The following is a 15,657-nucleotide window of genomic DNA, read 5'->3' on the forward strand; positions in this document are numbered from 1 at the left end:
GTTCTCGTCCCAGAGCCCGTCGACTCTCGTACCCAGAGCCCCGTCGACTTAGGGTTTCGGGGTACGGTGTAACTTTACAGCGCACCCCCACCCGTCAAAATGAGAAGAAAAAAAACATTAAGAGGGAACTTACAACCGTAAGCCCCACGCCAGAGGAGCCCATATGAAGTTTAGTTTTCCTTTTTCATATGTTATAGGCACGGGGGGAGGGTACGCCCTTCTGACACCCTGTAATGGCCTATACGGGGAAACTCGGCCCGAAAAGAGTACCCGTTTAGCCCTCAGGTACATGAAAGGGTAAGGATTTGTAGTAGTAGCAGTAAATCGCTTTATTTGCATGACCGTAACATTTGACAGTATTTACTAACCATCAGTTGCGGAGTGCGGGCGACAACGATCGATCATCGAAGGTCAAAACGCTTTCCATCGATCGGTATGGATGTTTTGCGTAAGTTACACGTGAAAGATGGTTAAAAAACGCGTGATCAGACTACGAGTGATAAATCTAGAAGGTCCAAACGCACGTGATCAAATTTACAAAAAAATAACTAAAGTTATTTACTGACATCACTTTCACTAGCTAACAAAAATGAATCACCTATGTTACACGAGGAAATGAACTTCATTACTAGTTTGTTTATAAAATAGTCGTAGAAATCCGTCATTCCGGTCTGTCAGGAGCCGACTAATCGGCTCCTGGGTCTGTAAAAAGCCAAGAGGGCTAACAGAAGGATTTTATGGCTGTTAATACAAAGTCGACAAAATTTCCTGGTTTCGTGAAAGACAGTGCATACAGCTATTTCGAGAAAAGTTGTCAGAAAAATGTGCACGCGACAATCCCGAAAGGTAATATGGGATATGATCGATACACTGTTTCTGACGACTTTAGCTGTCGAACCTACTTTTGTTGCTTTCCTTTAACACTCAAAAACACATTTTCACGGCCTTTCGTGCCAATTCTTTCAAATTTCTTTGAAGAACAGTGAACTCAAAACCACCCACAATGCCTTTCGGGATTGTCGCGTGCACTTTTTCCGACAACCTTTCTCGAAATAGCTGTATACAGCAGTAAAAAGGGATGAAAAGTTCTAAATTAGGCCGCGTGCGAAAGGGGTATACAAAAGAATAAGGGGTTGTTGCCTTTTTCAGGCTTAAGGTATATGAAAGGGTAGGGATTTCATTCACAAGTTAAAGTATACAAAAGGGTAGCGGAAATCTGTCATTTGGGCCTGTGAAAGGGCCAAAAGGGCTAACAGATGAATTTTATGGCTTTAGAAAGTCGAGAAAACGTTCCATTTTTGTGACTGATTCCTATTTAAATGACAGTGAATTTTCCATCAGTTAAAAGGGTTGCAAAGTTCTAAACAAGGTATGTGAAAGGGGTACCTTTCGCGTAAAAAATGGTGTCTGAAAGGGTAAGGGGTTGGGCCTCGGGGCGTAGCCTCCTCGTATAAAAATTTGTTGAGTACTCCCCCCCCCCCCCCCCCCCGCGGGACACAGTGGGGTTTCCACGTGCTCTAGAAAGTATTTAAACAAATACCGTTCCGTGAAAACGCCGTGAAAACTCAAATTTGTAATGTCAACGATCAATGCAACAGGGAGATTATTCAAAAAGTAGATCGTCTCTTACATAAGGAAAAACAAAAAGAGCCAGTACATACATGTACATTTTCTTTGGCAACTTCCAAGCTACAACGCTACATGCATTTTACACTAGGCAAGGAGAACACCTACAGAAACTTTTTACTGTATCCGAGTCTGTTCTTTTTCGCCCCACGTATGGGAATTAAATACGACATAAATTATAAATATACATTTAAAATAGAGAAGTTACAACTCTTGATCATATTTGTGTCTGTACAACTGCAAGATTAAAAACACCCTGTTTGCAATATCACTCCTCTTTTTCTCTTGCGTTTTTGAGCTTTCATTATGTGCTTGAAGTACGCTTCACTACTGAAAATCGATGTATTTAAACTCGACATGAACAGAAACTTCATCATTTATACTCATACATTTTCAGGACAGCAAATGGTAACGGCTGAAAACAAGTACACAGTATGAAAACCCGTCCTCAGATATCTTTTGCGTGAGCTGAAAGCGAAATCTGGTCAAGCAGGCTTTAGACCACAAGCAGTCTCTTGAAACAATATAGTGCGCGAAACTAACTTACGAGAAGGCGAGCCGCCTTTACGATAGCCTGCGTGGCAGGCGCAAAAAGGGAAGGGAGAGGGGGAGGGAGAAAAACACGAAAGAGGGGAAAGGGTCCCTTCCCCTCTCTTCCCTACCCCCTCCCTTTTTCCCTATCCCCTACCCCTTTCGACGCCTGCTGCGCAGGCTACCTTTACGACTGCTCGCGGTCTAAACAGGCAGTTCACTTGCCGGTGAAAAAGAATGCACGCCTCAACAAATTCAAACTAGCACCCAGAATGATGTCTTCGTTTCTAAAGTTATTTTTCGCGAACGAGGTTGAAATTCGAAAAACTCTTAAGAATACAGGGGCAGCAGTGAACAAAGAAAATTTATAGACATTTTCTCACATCCTTGAAAATACCAATGTTCCGTGGACATTTTTCTGGACCTTCACAAATATCGCGCGAGAGTAAAAGCCAATCCTACTAAGCAATGCTCATACGAGGACGGCCGTTAGCACAGATCACAAGTAAGAAAAGTGGAGAAGAGAAAAAGCAACAATACCCCCTTATCTTTTATGTAAACAGTTGTTACTTGCGTACACTCACAAATAAACTACATGGAGCTCCTCTATCTACATTAACTAACTACAACAGTTGTTTTTCTCCAATAACTAAAACTGTTATAACCTATTGACAAAAAAAATAAACTACACAAACGTGCAAGCCACATCGCGCGTAGAATCACCAGAATTTCATGCCATTGAATTTTCACATATATACATTTCATACATTATGAAGGTTGTGGTTCTATCTTTCAATCGTTAATTGTATAGGTGCAAATTTCCTGTAGTATTTAAAATTCATCTCACGTATCAATTCACTCTTTATCAAACATTATCATAAATAAATACAAAGGAAAGAATACACCAAGAATAAAATAGCCTGAGTATCGGGCCCTCCTTAGGGATTAGTAAGAGGAGAATTTTAAGAGAGGAAGAGGGAGGGAATCTTTCTTCCGGTATCGTTCTCTCTTCCCCTTCTCTATAGAAAAGCCTGACGATCAGGCTATGGACAAAATAGAACCACAACATATACGGTACATTAGTCCCGGGAAGAGATGTAAAAACTATTTCGAGTTAGTCCGTTAGAGCCTTACTCTCCGCAAGGAGGACTGTGAGGTTTCCTAACGGTATAGTTTGTAAGCGTCCCTTGACTATTTAGCAATTTCTAACACAACCCTTTAAAAAGGCCGGTTACAGCATTGGGCTTCTTCTCATGAGGAAAGGGTGAACCAGTCTGAAGGACTAGTTCTTCGTATACACTAAGTGTAAATTCTAACTAAGCAGCCAAGTCTTAAAATAACTACCAAACGTATCATAATTAGTTAATTATAAGCCCAAGAGATTTGCCCATTTTCAGAGAAATAAATCGATAAATTTACCACGAGAAAGCACAGTAACAGCTTCCATTAAAGTGGTAATATGACTCTACGCTTTTTGTACGTACAAAATAACTTTAGATCTTTCTTAACTTGACTACGGAAGAAAAGAATATTTGGGGATTTCTGATTACCACTCATCTTTTCTTTTATCCTCTAAATTTTTATGCTTCTTTCTCTTCTTCTCTTTTTCTCCCGGCATTTGAAGGGATTCCAGCCTAACTGGTCTTCCCATAGGAGGCATGCCGGCCAAATTCCCCATACTTCCCACATTCCCAGGGGCAGGTCCATTATTGTTAAGTCCCCCAGTCGAAGCCCCGTTGGAAGGGAAACCAAGCGAAGCGCGTGATCCTCCTGAGGGAGAGGAAGACTCTCGTCTATCATATCTGTCTATTCTTGTGTTCTCAGCCAACAGCCTATCCGCTCGTTTCGGCTTAAAATAGCTCGACACGTAATCTTCATTCGAGCTTCTGGACAAATGTTGAAGGAAGCGATCCTCAGTTGGCTCCTCAGGGTACCCACCTAAGTGCCCATTGATGGCCTGTCCCTGGTTGTTAATCTGGGGTCTGTTGATACCGGGTGATTTGGGTCCCCGGGAGTTTGCACCCGGCATAATCCCAGGGGTAGGAAGTGTTGTTTTTGTAACAACTAACTCCGGGATGTTCCATTTGCCGGAGTCTTCGTCCCAGCTGCTCTCTGAACGAATCTTGTCAATGTTATAATAATTACAGTCCCGCCGAATGCACGGCTGAATCTTATCCATGATCTGCTGCTGAAGTTTGATCATTTGCTCTTGCTTACGAATTGTTTCCAAGTAATCTTCCCGATCGCGCTCAAATTCAATTTGAAGGTCATCAATCTCAGATTGCGCAGATTTCAACTGTCCTTCCATCTGATCAATCTTCTTACTCTTCACCTTGATTTCGTCTTGTAAATTGTCATAAACCTTGACCATAATTCCATCGTCTTCCATTTTCCGTGCTGCCTTCGCTAGCTTCTCTCTTTGCGTCAAAGCATAAGTTTTCTTCGCTTTCCTCTTTTCTTTCAATTTCTGATCATTTTTTTTCTCTCCACCCACAAAATTTTCCTGCAGTTCTTGCAGACGTTTCACCAAAGCATCAGTGGGAAGACCTTGACTTAAGAAACGCAGATCTTCTAAGCCAGGCACGAGGTTCTTTATGTCCTGTACACCTTTCTTTGCTTTATCCTGTACTGTCTGTAATACACTCTGTTCTTTGCCTGAATCTTGCAACGCTTGTAACGGCCCTGTGATCGCGTTAAGCGCCGCGTTTGAACCAGAAAGATGCGATGTCTTCTGATCCTGCTGAAATGAAATGGAAAAAAATCAACGCAAAGAAAAATAGAAACGCAAATTTTTATTACCGAAAACCCAAAACAAGGCAGCCTTATGCTCCTCTTGTTCGCAAGCTATCGTCTGTCACTACAAACGCAGGTTCCGAGATAGTCGAGTCCGCGTCTTCCCCACTATCAGAGAGCCTGGAACAGTCTAGGCATTTAAAGAAAGGTTGGATCGTATGTGAACTTAGAGACTGGAAATGGCTCCCAGTGAACCAAACAAACACTTGTCCACTTTGCTCGCAAGAATTAACAGAAATATGGCATTCGGCACATGCCTCGTTTTTCGTTTACAGAGATAGAAAGTGTAACCTAAAATAACGAGATAGTTTGTCACCAATAACTGCTAATGCAGTAAAGCTATAAATGTGTTTTGGATGACCTTTTTCAAACTTACCGCATCATTAGCCAAGGCAATCATGCTGATCGCACTGTCTGCAGGCACTGCACCTAACCCCACTCCCACAGAGTCACCGCCACCGCTGCCACCAGCATACTGCTCCTCAACATTATGAACTTTCTTGTTATAGTCATTCTTCAACCGTTCCATCTGTTCCTGCAGTTTCTGTTTTGACATCAGTTCTGCTTCATAAGACTCTTTCATTTCTGCCAGCTTCGATTCATACTCCTTCCTTAGCTTATCAGTTTCCATGGCAACAATTGTTGAGTGATCCTGAGAGTGGGTTGCCTGAATATGTGCTGGTTGCGGATGAACTGTGACAGCAGATGGCCCCCCTGTGGTCATAATCACGCGATAAGCTATCAAGTTCTACATACTAAGCACTGCAGCCACAGCTACTGCGACATATTTTTCATTTCCTTTCCATAAGATAGCTGTTAATTTTAAATCAAATGAAGGCAGTGCAATGTGCAAGGGGCAAAATTTAAGTTAAAATATCTATACTAAACATTACTTGTGAGGTTCAACAATAGAAACTCGTACTGGTTCTTGTTCTGAACCAGGGGAGCAAGAACCACTGGCACAGTGGTTAGAGGCATTGCTTCCCACCAAGGTGGTCTGGGTTCAATTGCCACCATCAATGTCATACTTATGTGAGTTGGTTATTGAGTCCTGTTTTCCCTTCCTCTTAAAAATTATAAACACTTCTGAATTCAAATTCAAAGTCTACTTTCAAAATAGTTCTTCAAAGCTCCAGTCTGTTTCATAGGTACACAAATTACACTACATATCATAAGAAAATTACATTACAATACAGGTGATTTTTATACCTGATGTCGTTAAATCAGCTGGAATTTCCATCTGCCCCATCAACATAGCTTTTAATTTCTGAATCTCCTCTTGATACTGCCTCAACAGTGCATCTTTTGGATCTTCATTAATCTTGGGTTTGTTCTTGATGTTTTTTGCACGATTTGCATACCGCAGTGTACTCAGCGTCTCGTCATAGTTGTTGTCTGCTGGACTCAGACACGCAACCATCAGTGTCTTTGTGTTGCCACCCAAGGAATCCTAGAAAAATTTGTCAATAGGTACATAGTAAGTAGGTAATGCACAGGCTACCCACCCTGCGAGAGATTACAACGCACCTTGAACTCCCACCCACTCTAAACAGGTTAAGGAGGGTTTCTTGTCTTGGGAAACAACACGCTTGCATAGCCATGCCTGATCTACTCAAATTAAAAGTTAATTGTGATATCAACCATTGCAGGGGTGCTCAGTATCACAAATTATATAAAACATCTAAGTTTTTGCAATCATTGCAAAAACTTTGATTTCCTAGTCATCTCAGCAAAGGCTGAATTAAGTAAGTCACCTGGGGCCATTGGACACTCTGCTAGTCTGGACAGCCATCGAAAAAATTAATATTCTAGTCTCAAAGTCTAGGATTTTCATCTTGTAGCTTTTAACTGCATCGCACAGTCTTCATCAGCAAGAAGAGATGAGAGATCAGAGATGAGGGGTTGCTTCCCGCAATTTTCTGCAATTTTTAATAATTATTTATTATCACGTGACTAATTCCTGTGACAATACTGAGCATTTATTGCTGATGAAGACTGTGCAATACAGTCAAAAGCTACAAGACTAAAATCTGAGACTAGAATATTCAAGTTTGATTACCAAGGTTACGAGCATTCATGGAATTAGGGCTCCATTATTAATGTTTTATCTTTCACCTTGCACATTCCAATAGCATGCATTCATTAACTACCAAGGAAAAGATTGACATAACTGTGACCAAAAGAACCAGAAGGGTGTCAGGTTTTGTTGCTAGAGTACTTTTCAAGTCCACCACTGCTTAGGCATCCACCTTAGTCTGGTGCTCCTCTTATACACTTCAACGAAAATACTGCCAGCTTAGTCACTTAAATAGATGAATTAGCAAATTTTCAATGCCTATACAGTGACTATATGTATTTACCTGAAGCAGTCTGGTTAACTTGGAATCACGGTAAGGGATGTGACTTGACTTTCCATCAACTAGTGCCGATATAACATTTCCCAAGGCAGAAAGTGACAGATTAATTTTTGTGGCTTCTTTGAGTCGATCACCAGTAGCACCTGTTTTTGCCTGCCTTTCACTTCCTGCCAAGTCCACTAGGTTAAGCTTCCCTGCTCTGATATGCTCGCCACTCTCATTACCTGCCTCCATGATTTCGATATTGATAGTGAATATTGAATGGGATCTTGACGAATCAGCATTCATGAGTGTGGCACCCACCGATCGGTTTTTACCTCCCAGATCCATGACTTTCTCCATCTCGACTACGCTGTGTACAGGGTGCATTGTCAGGTCCTTAACGTAGACTCCTCTCTCGGGATGTTCCTTTAGCTCTAACTTGTGTTTATGATCCTTCCCCAGGAGATCCCTTATTTCCTCATTATAAATTTCCAAGTAAGATGCATGCACCAAGAACTTTGCATTCTCAGCAACTTGAATTGCATCAAATATATGTTCAAATGCACGCGGGATTACACCTCTCTGTGTTGGTGGATCAGTGATTCCTTGCATACTAAATGACTTTCCACAACCTGTCTGGCCATATGCAAATACAGTACCATTATAACCTTCCAATACACCATCAACCAATGGGAAACAGATTTCATTATAGATAGTTTCAGTTGTAGAGTCCATGTAATATGCACCATCGAATGTGAATGTTTTGGGAGGCTGTGATTTCTCACCGGGTTTGGATAATCCGCATTGTCCAGTGGATGAGTCCATTTGTACCACAACTTCACAGTTGAGGTCCTTTTCACGCCGGTTGAGAGGTCTACAACGTACGATAACTTTAACTGCTTCAGCCATGTTGATCTAGGGCTAATGAAAAATAAAGCATTATGAATTAAAATCTGATTAAATCAAACTGCAAACAGTTCAAATTTTCTCAAATCTCCACAATTTTAATAAATGAACAATGAAAATCTCAACACTTAAATATTCACTGTAGCACAGTCAAGCCTTTAAAAATTATACACACAACAGCACAGCGGGATCATTTCCACACCTTACATATAGTTGAGGATAATGCAAAAAATAAAGAACAGCCATTTTTCACCGTGTAAAGAATTACAATTTAAATGCATTATAAGTTGATTTATTTCAAGTAGATTAAAAAATACTTGCACTTTCAATTTATTATTTACACCATTTCATGGTTGCCATAACAAACACAAAACATCAGTGAAGACGAATCTACTTAAAAAGTACACCAAATTTAATATGTCAACTAAAAATATGTTATACATATATAACTACAGTTCAAAACAAAAAAGTTCTAAAAAATAAACTCAGGATTTATTTTTTCATGCTGAGCTTTCGAGTTTCTCAACAATACCATGTTGTGGTTATGATTAAAATTGTATACCAAAATAAAAGCAAAAAATGAAACCTTTTTCACTAAGACTTTTGAGAGTTATCAGACTACTATCTCAAGTTGAGAAGAATATCTGTGACATTTATCTACGGTGCATGTTTATCCCAACTGTCAAGAGTATTCATTTAGCAGAAAACTATACTGTAATCTCACGGGTCCAAATCTGAGAGCAAAACTAGGCAGATCCAATCAAGTTATTTCATAACAATAATTTCAAATATAAGCAGGTGTTACGTTTTTTCTTTTGTTAGTGTTTTAACTGTTGTTCATAATTTGTGTAATTAAAACATGGGTATTCTTTTCAAGGTCACCATGAGCTGCTTAAGTACAAAGAACAACAAATTAATAATGTTGCTGTTGGTATAGTTTCATATAAGCAGAGAATGACTCTAATCCCCTTATCCCTGTCCCTTCTACAAATATTATTACACTTTGGAAGAGTTTGTGTTTCTCCACTGCACTATTCTAGACACAGCTACAAATGTTCGTACTCATAGTAAACAAAAAAAAACCAACTGATATCACTCAACTGGGTTGTCCAAACAGGGTAGTAAACACAAACACAAGAAGAGGATCTAACAACACCTCTGAATGACAAGAACATGACACTAGTGCGAAACCCCGGAGGGGGGGGGGGGTACTGCCATATATGGGCTATACTGGTATGTGCCGCTGTGAAGGGTATGGTTTTCAAGCAGTTTACTCTAGGATACGGTATATGAATCAGAGCATTTGGGTCTAGAATAGGGTATTATTTTTCAGGAAACTGATCAGTTGGTTGAAGATTTTATCTAGACTAGGGATTGTGGTAGGATAGGGGGGATTAGGGGAGTTTACTCTAGTATTGGGTCGCAAAATTCAGCTGAACTAGCTCTGATATAGGTTAAGGGTTCCAGGGTCCCAGCGGCACATCCCCACCCAGAAATTCCTGAAGTACCCTCCCCGGTTGTGAAACCAGGGTCATCACTCAATGCTCCTAAATGTTGAGGGGAGGAGCATTGTGTGACGATCCCACAAATGGCTTCTCAGGAGACTAACAAGGTGTAAACATACTGGTGATCGCATTAACACATCTAACAGAGAAACTCTCACAGATTTAGCCAAGTGTACCATTATTGAGAATATATTATCTCCTATAAGACTCCAGTAAGGTAGCCTCCCATGCAAATGTTGTTAGAGGTTTGTCACGCATCCCTACCACTCGTTGGGGACAATTGTGTGATGAGCCAAAAGGACACCTGCGGGGGAAGCTACCAGTAAGGAGAACAAAATCCTATATAAAGAACAATAATCAATATCTCAGTAAGGAAGTAATTTTATCAAAACCAAAAAAATCATTATATCATTCAAGTAACTTTCTTATGCACCTTTCAACCAAGCCTGGTTACACATGCCTTTTTTGCCATTATGAGGAATAAAGAAGATTCTTCTTCCTCTTTCTTGAAACTCTACCTTATTCATATTAAGATTCTTGTGAGGCTAGTGAGGTTGGACTGGATGGATTAAGGCTTACAACCAACTAAAAACCATGATAAAAGTGCCTCAGATTGTTATGTATATTCTAAAGAAGAAGTGGAAAGTGGCTGATTTGGAGGAGTGGTTCCATCTGGCATTTTGGGCATGGAATGGACTGATGTTGGGACATCCACAGGTTTGCATTGTTAGAGATTGGCACTCAGCGAAATACAAGATTAACCTCATCTGTTGCACTTCTTTTGTTTGTAGCTGCCACACCTGCTTAAGCATATAATTTCTATTTGCCAACAGAGACTTTTAAGTCTTAACTCGGGAAATAACATTCCAGAGGTAAAGTCAGTAAATTTACTTAAAAGTATTGTTGCTAAGACGTCCCATCAAAATTTCTAAGTAATTTTTAAATGGATTTATTCCTCAAATTTTAACTCTAGAGCCATTTTACCTGGTATTAGTAATTGCTGCACGAAGGAAAAACCTAAAATTAAAAAAAAATGGAAGCAGCTAAAGGAGGTAAAATTAAGCTTTTTGTGGCCGGGGCTTATTATTAAGTAACTAAGCAAGAGTACAATGTAAATTCATTGTGGCCGGTCAGGCCTCTGAGAAGAAATGCGGTTTTCTTACCTTGCTGACCAAGTGACAATGTCTTCTCTATCTCTGAATGCTTATTTTCGCTGTTTATACAATGCAAGATACGGATGAAAATTAAAGAACTTCTCGTTCATGGTATAAAGTTTGGTGAGCCGGTCAAATCTTGCGAAATCATCTCTGTTTGTACACGCGCTTTTTACGACAAAATAACCTAAAGATTGTTAGAATGATCACTGGTAAGATTTTACTCCTGTTGAAAACGGTGTATCCTTTGTCATACGAAGTTTAAATCTGACAATTAAGGAAACAAAATGGGAAGAAGTTCAGGTTTCTTCTTCTTCGACCGCCATCTTCCTTAATGATGACGTTTTTACCCTTATTTGGAGCCGGCTTGTATCAAATGCTACCATGACAACCATTCCCGGGAATCTGGCTCGAACAAAAGCGCGTAGGCTTTTCGCACTCTTGAATTGTGAGCACAAAAAAACAGCAGCAACAACAAAATCACAATTATGTTGTTTGTTTATTTGTTTGTGTATTTTCTAAAGCTATATCGAGTTCTATAGGCAAGGCAGCATCAAAGTGAACCTTACAATAAGGCCTGCGTCCCTTCTGGTTATCTTTCAGTACAACGGTGAGAGTTCAGGGGGAGGAAGTAACTGAAATCAGTACATGTAAACAAGAGCGCGCCCCCTAGGTACGGCAAACAGGCAACAAAAAACGCGCAACTTGTTTTGCACACCATGCTGCCAAACGAATTGAATAGCGTTATTGCGCTTTTTAATTTTATATCTACCACGAATCAAACCTCTCATGTGGCAAATCAGGTTGTTGCGGAAAAGTTCTACTTTTTCCGACAAAATCTGTACATGTTGCGCGTTTTACTAGCCCAAGGCAAACTTGTTTTGCAGCAAGTGACGTATTTTCTGCTGTATAGGGTGACTCCCGCGTAATTTTATCCTATCAGAAGTCAATATTCACGCAACTTTTGTTGCTATATGTAGACAGGTTTGATAGCCTGTGTACCAGTGACACCCACTCCCCTCAACAAAAACCGGAGGAGAGAGAACCCGGAAACGTCGTAAATGGGGGGCGTAAGGGGGGCACGATCGAATACCGCAAAACCGCACAGAAATACGTATAAACACCGCACAGAAATTGAAATTACCCGAAAATTTCTAAATACCGTATTAAAACCGCTTGGTATTGTAAAACCGCAATACCACAACTTAAAATATAAATTTCCGAAAAAACTGCACCAAAAATAGAGTAAAACCCCATCACCGCCAACCCTTACGCCTCCATTCTCGTAACAAAAAAGAGGTTTGGGCCGGGTAGGTTAAGCCGGATTAAAGAAAACCCAAGATTAGCCTTCGCGACGCCACCACCAGGCACCACAAAAGTACATTTCTCGGGGCAACTGGTGGTGTCGTCGCGAAATGTTGGCTGTTTTCTGAGGCTTATACCTCAGGATCAGCGCGAAATTTGACTGTAAATCTGAACATACACTTTTATGCCAGCAAATTTCTTCGAATTCTTTTGCCCAATTTGATGTTTAGAGGCTCTATAACTTATTGACAGAAAAAATGTTTTTGAGCAAAAGAAATAAGAAACCGGATTAAGATTTAAAGTCAGGGTTAGTGATAATCGACCATAACAATAATTGGTTTGAATTAAACCATGGTTTGTTATCTTTTATTACATTTGGTATCCAATAAAATTATTTGCGTCTTCTCTGCTTACATCTGGCCTTGCGTCTGTGGAGGAAAAGAGTTTGACGTCATATAAATAATTTAAAAAGCATTAGATACTTAGCTTCCGCGTTCCCCGAAGCCTCTGTTTCACAGCGAGGCTAAGTGAAAAGCTACTGATATAAAAATGATTTTTTATTCTGAGGCCAAATAAGCCTCATTTTGACAAGAAAAATTTGCACTTAGCATCGTTTTGAAAAGAGAGAATGTTTGGAACTAGGAAATGTGGTATCCTTGGTATGTGGACTAGAAGTCAACGCATGCGTACCATTTAAACTTCGCTTTCTTCTCCAGCCGTAAGGTCCATAGGAGTTTATTTCCCTTCTTTCTTCTCTCTCCTCGTTTTCCTGGCGTCGCTCTCTGGCTATTTCTTCTATTTTTTCCATATGATGACTTTTTCTTGCTTGTGTTTGACTTATCTGCACTGAAATCGCCAACATCACGCATACAAGAAGAACTCGTTTAGCCATATCTGGTTCAGAGATAAAAATTTGACGTACAAAGGATCTCATGAGAAGATTTAGCCTCGTTAAATAGATGAAGGAAACTAACTCAAATATTTAAATCAGTTCCCGGAATTACATTGAGTTTCTCATCCAGTTTTCTTTAAATTTTAAACAATTTTTATTTTACATTTGTAGTATTTAAACTCAACGATGACCCTCTTCTGTCAACATGTGTGATAGATTTAATTTCAGTACAAAAAAATAGGATCCATGTCGTAAGGATAAGGATTAAATGTTGTGAATTAGCTTGAATTCACTGTTTTTTTAGAAATAGTCATTCATGATTCATCTGATTGTATCTCAAAGCAACACTTTACATTCAAAAAATGGGGTCTTATGGACATAATTGAAATCACAAATTAATGATTTAGGGTGACTAACCGGAGTAAGAAATTAATCCACAGCAACGGTTCGAAGCTCTAATCTCCTCAGTCTTTTCTTCGATAAAGCATACGTAGCGTGGTAGTTAAAAATCTATTCTCATAATCGATAAATATCATCTAGTGTTATCAAAGTTTCTGATTTTCAATTAAGTTGTCAATTGCATCCTTCCTGTATTTCTTGCGAGTGACAAGCTTGTTATAATTAAATTTGTTTTCATATATAGATCTGAACCACTTAAAAAACTTGTAGAATAGATTAACTTGTTCGGCTAGGAAAAAGAGATAAGTGATGCAATACGAAAAGCACCCGAGACGTGTGCTAAGCATAGCAGATCATCGAAAAGGATAGCATTAAGAGATTTAAACATTTGCGACAGCCGAGAGACAAGTTAAGCTAGTAACTGTAGAATAATCTAATGAAAAAGATGTTAACCGATGATTAGTCGGGGTTATTATGATTATCATGTTGCCGTTAGTCTGGTAAGTGGGTTGGTGTTGTGTTCCCGCCCCAGGAAGGTGATCGATAAGTCGCACGATAAATCGCCCTCGTAAATCCGATTCCGAAACTGGACGGGAGATAACAGTCTTAAGTGTTTGGATGAGCGCGCAGGCAGAGGATGCGGAAGATACTAACGTAGTTAACAGCTAGAAATAAATGGTACTATTGGGGAAAGAAAGCATTCCTGAATCTTGTTTGCTCGGTTCCCATCAAAGAACCACTCCGCTACGACATGCCTAGCCCGTTCCAGGCTCTCAGATAGTAGGATGACGTGTAGGGACCTAAAAAGATTCGACGACGGCGACGGCAACGAGAACGCCAAAAAAGAAATAGGTTTAATTAGCTAAACAAATACTTTGCACGTGCATCACGCTTTTTTGTACATTTCTTTGCCTTCACTGAACGACTACGACGTGAAAACGCTTAACTTGATGTTTGTAGAGGACGTAAACCAGCAACGACGAAATTTTCTTTGTCTTTCTGAACTTAGATGGGTCTCCTAAGGCTGGTTTTCACTAGCGACGGAGTCGGAGTCGGAGTCGTAATCAGAAGCGTAGAGCTTATGATCTAGTGAAAACAGCGTTCCGATTCCGCTTACGACTCCGTCGCTTACGTTCCGCTTATGATCTAGTGAAAACCAGATTGTCGGAGTCGGAAGCAGAAGCGGTAGAATAAACCAATCACAATGCTCGGCCATAGTCCCGCCGAGTGGCACAAATTTTGGCGCCAATCGCGCCATACAGAAAAGAAAACATGGCCGACGTAGAAGAGCAGCTACTGCTGTGGGCTCTTCTGGTCATTATTTTGCGTCGGCGACGACGCCGGACAAATTTAAAAAGAAGGAGAAAGCGTTTTTGGGTTCGAGATATATATCAACGTCGAGCAGCACAAGGAGAGTATGCGAACTTGGTGAGGGAATTGCGACTGGGAGATCGTGAATTTTATTTTCGGTAGGTGTTGTTCAATGTTCAATGTAAGCTTAATTTCTTAAACGTAGGTACATCAATATAACGTTGTTTAAAATTGCTATGGTTGCATGTATTTTGAGAATATAGTTACAGTAAATTCCTTACGTTTTAGGTACATACGTATGACGCCTGAACGGTTTGAACACTTGCTCAGCTTAGTGGGACCCTTGATAACTAAAGTCAACACAAAGATGAGACAAGCCATCAGCGCTGCGGAAAGACTGACTTTAACCCTTCGATACTTAGCAAGCGGTGATGACCAGCAGAGTATCAGCTTCTCGTATAGAATTGGCAAAACGACGGTGAGTCACATTATCCAAGAGACACTCAACGCCATTTGGAAAGCATTAAAGGATAAATATGTAAGCCCTCCAAAATCCGCCACCGACTGGAAGAACATTTCAAGGGACTTTGAATCCGTTTGGCATCTGCCACACTGTATTGGAGCAATTGATGGGAAACACATAGCAATGCAATGTCCCAAAAACAGCGGGTCTTTGTATTTTAATTACAAGGGATGGTTCAGCATTGTGTTAATGGCTGTATGTGATGCAAGTTACAATTTCACCCTGGTCGACATTGGCCAATACGGTAGTACAAATGACAGTAGTGTGCTCAATAACTCTGAAATGGGAAAGGCCTTTGAAGATGGATCCATGTCACTACCCCAACCAGAACATCTTCCAGGATGTCGCTTACCTCAACTCCCCTTTTACCTGG

General features: G+C 40.3%; 1 protein-coding gene across 1 annotated transcript; it reads right to left on the reverse strand.

Annotated features, from left to right (window-relative positions):
- Positions 1-1,696: 1,696 nt before the first annotated feature.
- Positions 1,697-11,134, reverse strand: LOC140928703 (osmotic avoidance abnormal protein 3-like). Its single transcript, XM_073378483.1, has 6 exons — positions 10,864-11,134; positions 7,311-8,210; positions 6,160-6,400; positions 5,327-5,664; positions 2,343-4,894; positions 1,697-2,188 (listed from the first exon to the last, which is right to left on the reverse strand). Exons 2-5 carry the CDS (start codon positions 8,196-8,198, stop codon positions 3,704-3,706), a joined length of 2,658 nt encoding a protein of 885 aa, XP_073234584.1. The 5' UTR covers positions 8,199-8,210; positions 10,864-11,134; the 3' UTR covers positions 1,697-2,188; positions 2,343-3,703.
- Between the last annotated feature and the right edge of the window lie 4,523 nt (positions 11,135-15,657).

This window comes from Porites lutea, chromosome 2 (assembly GCF_958299795.1).
Source record: "Porites lutea chromosome 2, jaPorLute2.1, whole genome shotgun sequence".
In the NCBI taxonomy this organism is placed as follows: Eukaryota; Metazoa; Cnidaria; class Anthozoa; order Scleractinia; family Poritidae; genus Porites; species Porites lutea.

What these genes read in the sequence shown, in the direction of transcription:
- LOC140928703 (XM_073378483.1), bottom strand. Translation starts at nt 8,198, where the DNA reads ATGGCTGAAGCAGTTAAAGTTATCGTACGTTGTAGACCTCTCAACCGG. An exon ending in AGCTGATTTAACGACATCAG is followed by an intron (nt 5,665 to 6,159) that starts GTATAAAAATCA and finishes TTATGACCACAG; the next exon opens with GGGGGCCATCTGCTGTCACA. An exon ending in TTGCCTTGGCTAATGATGCG is followed by an intron (nt 4,895 to 5,326) that starts GTAAGTTTGAAA and finishes TCATTTCAGCAG; the next exon opens with GATCAGAAGACATCGCATCT.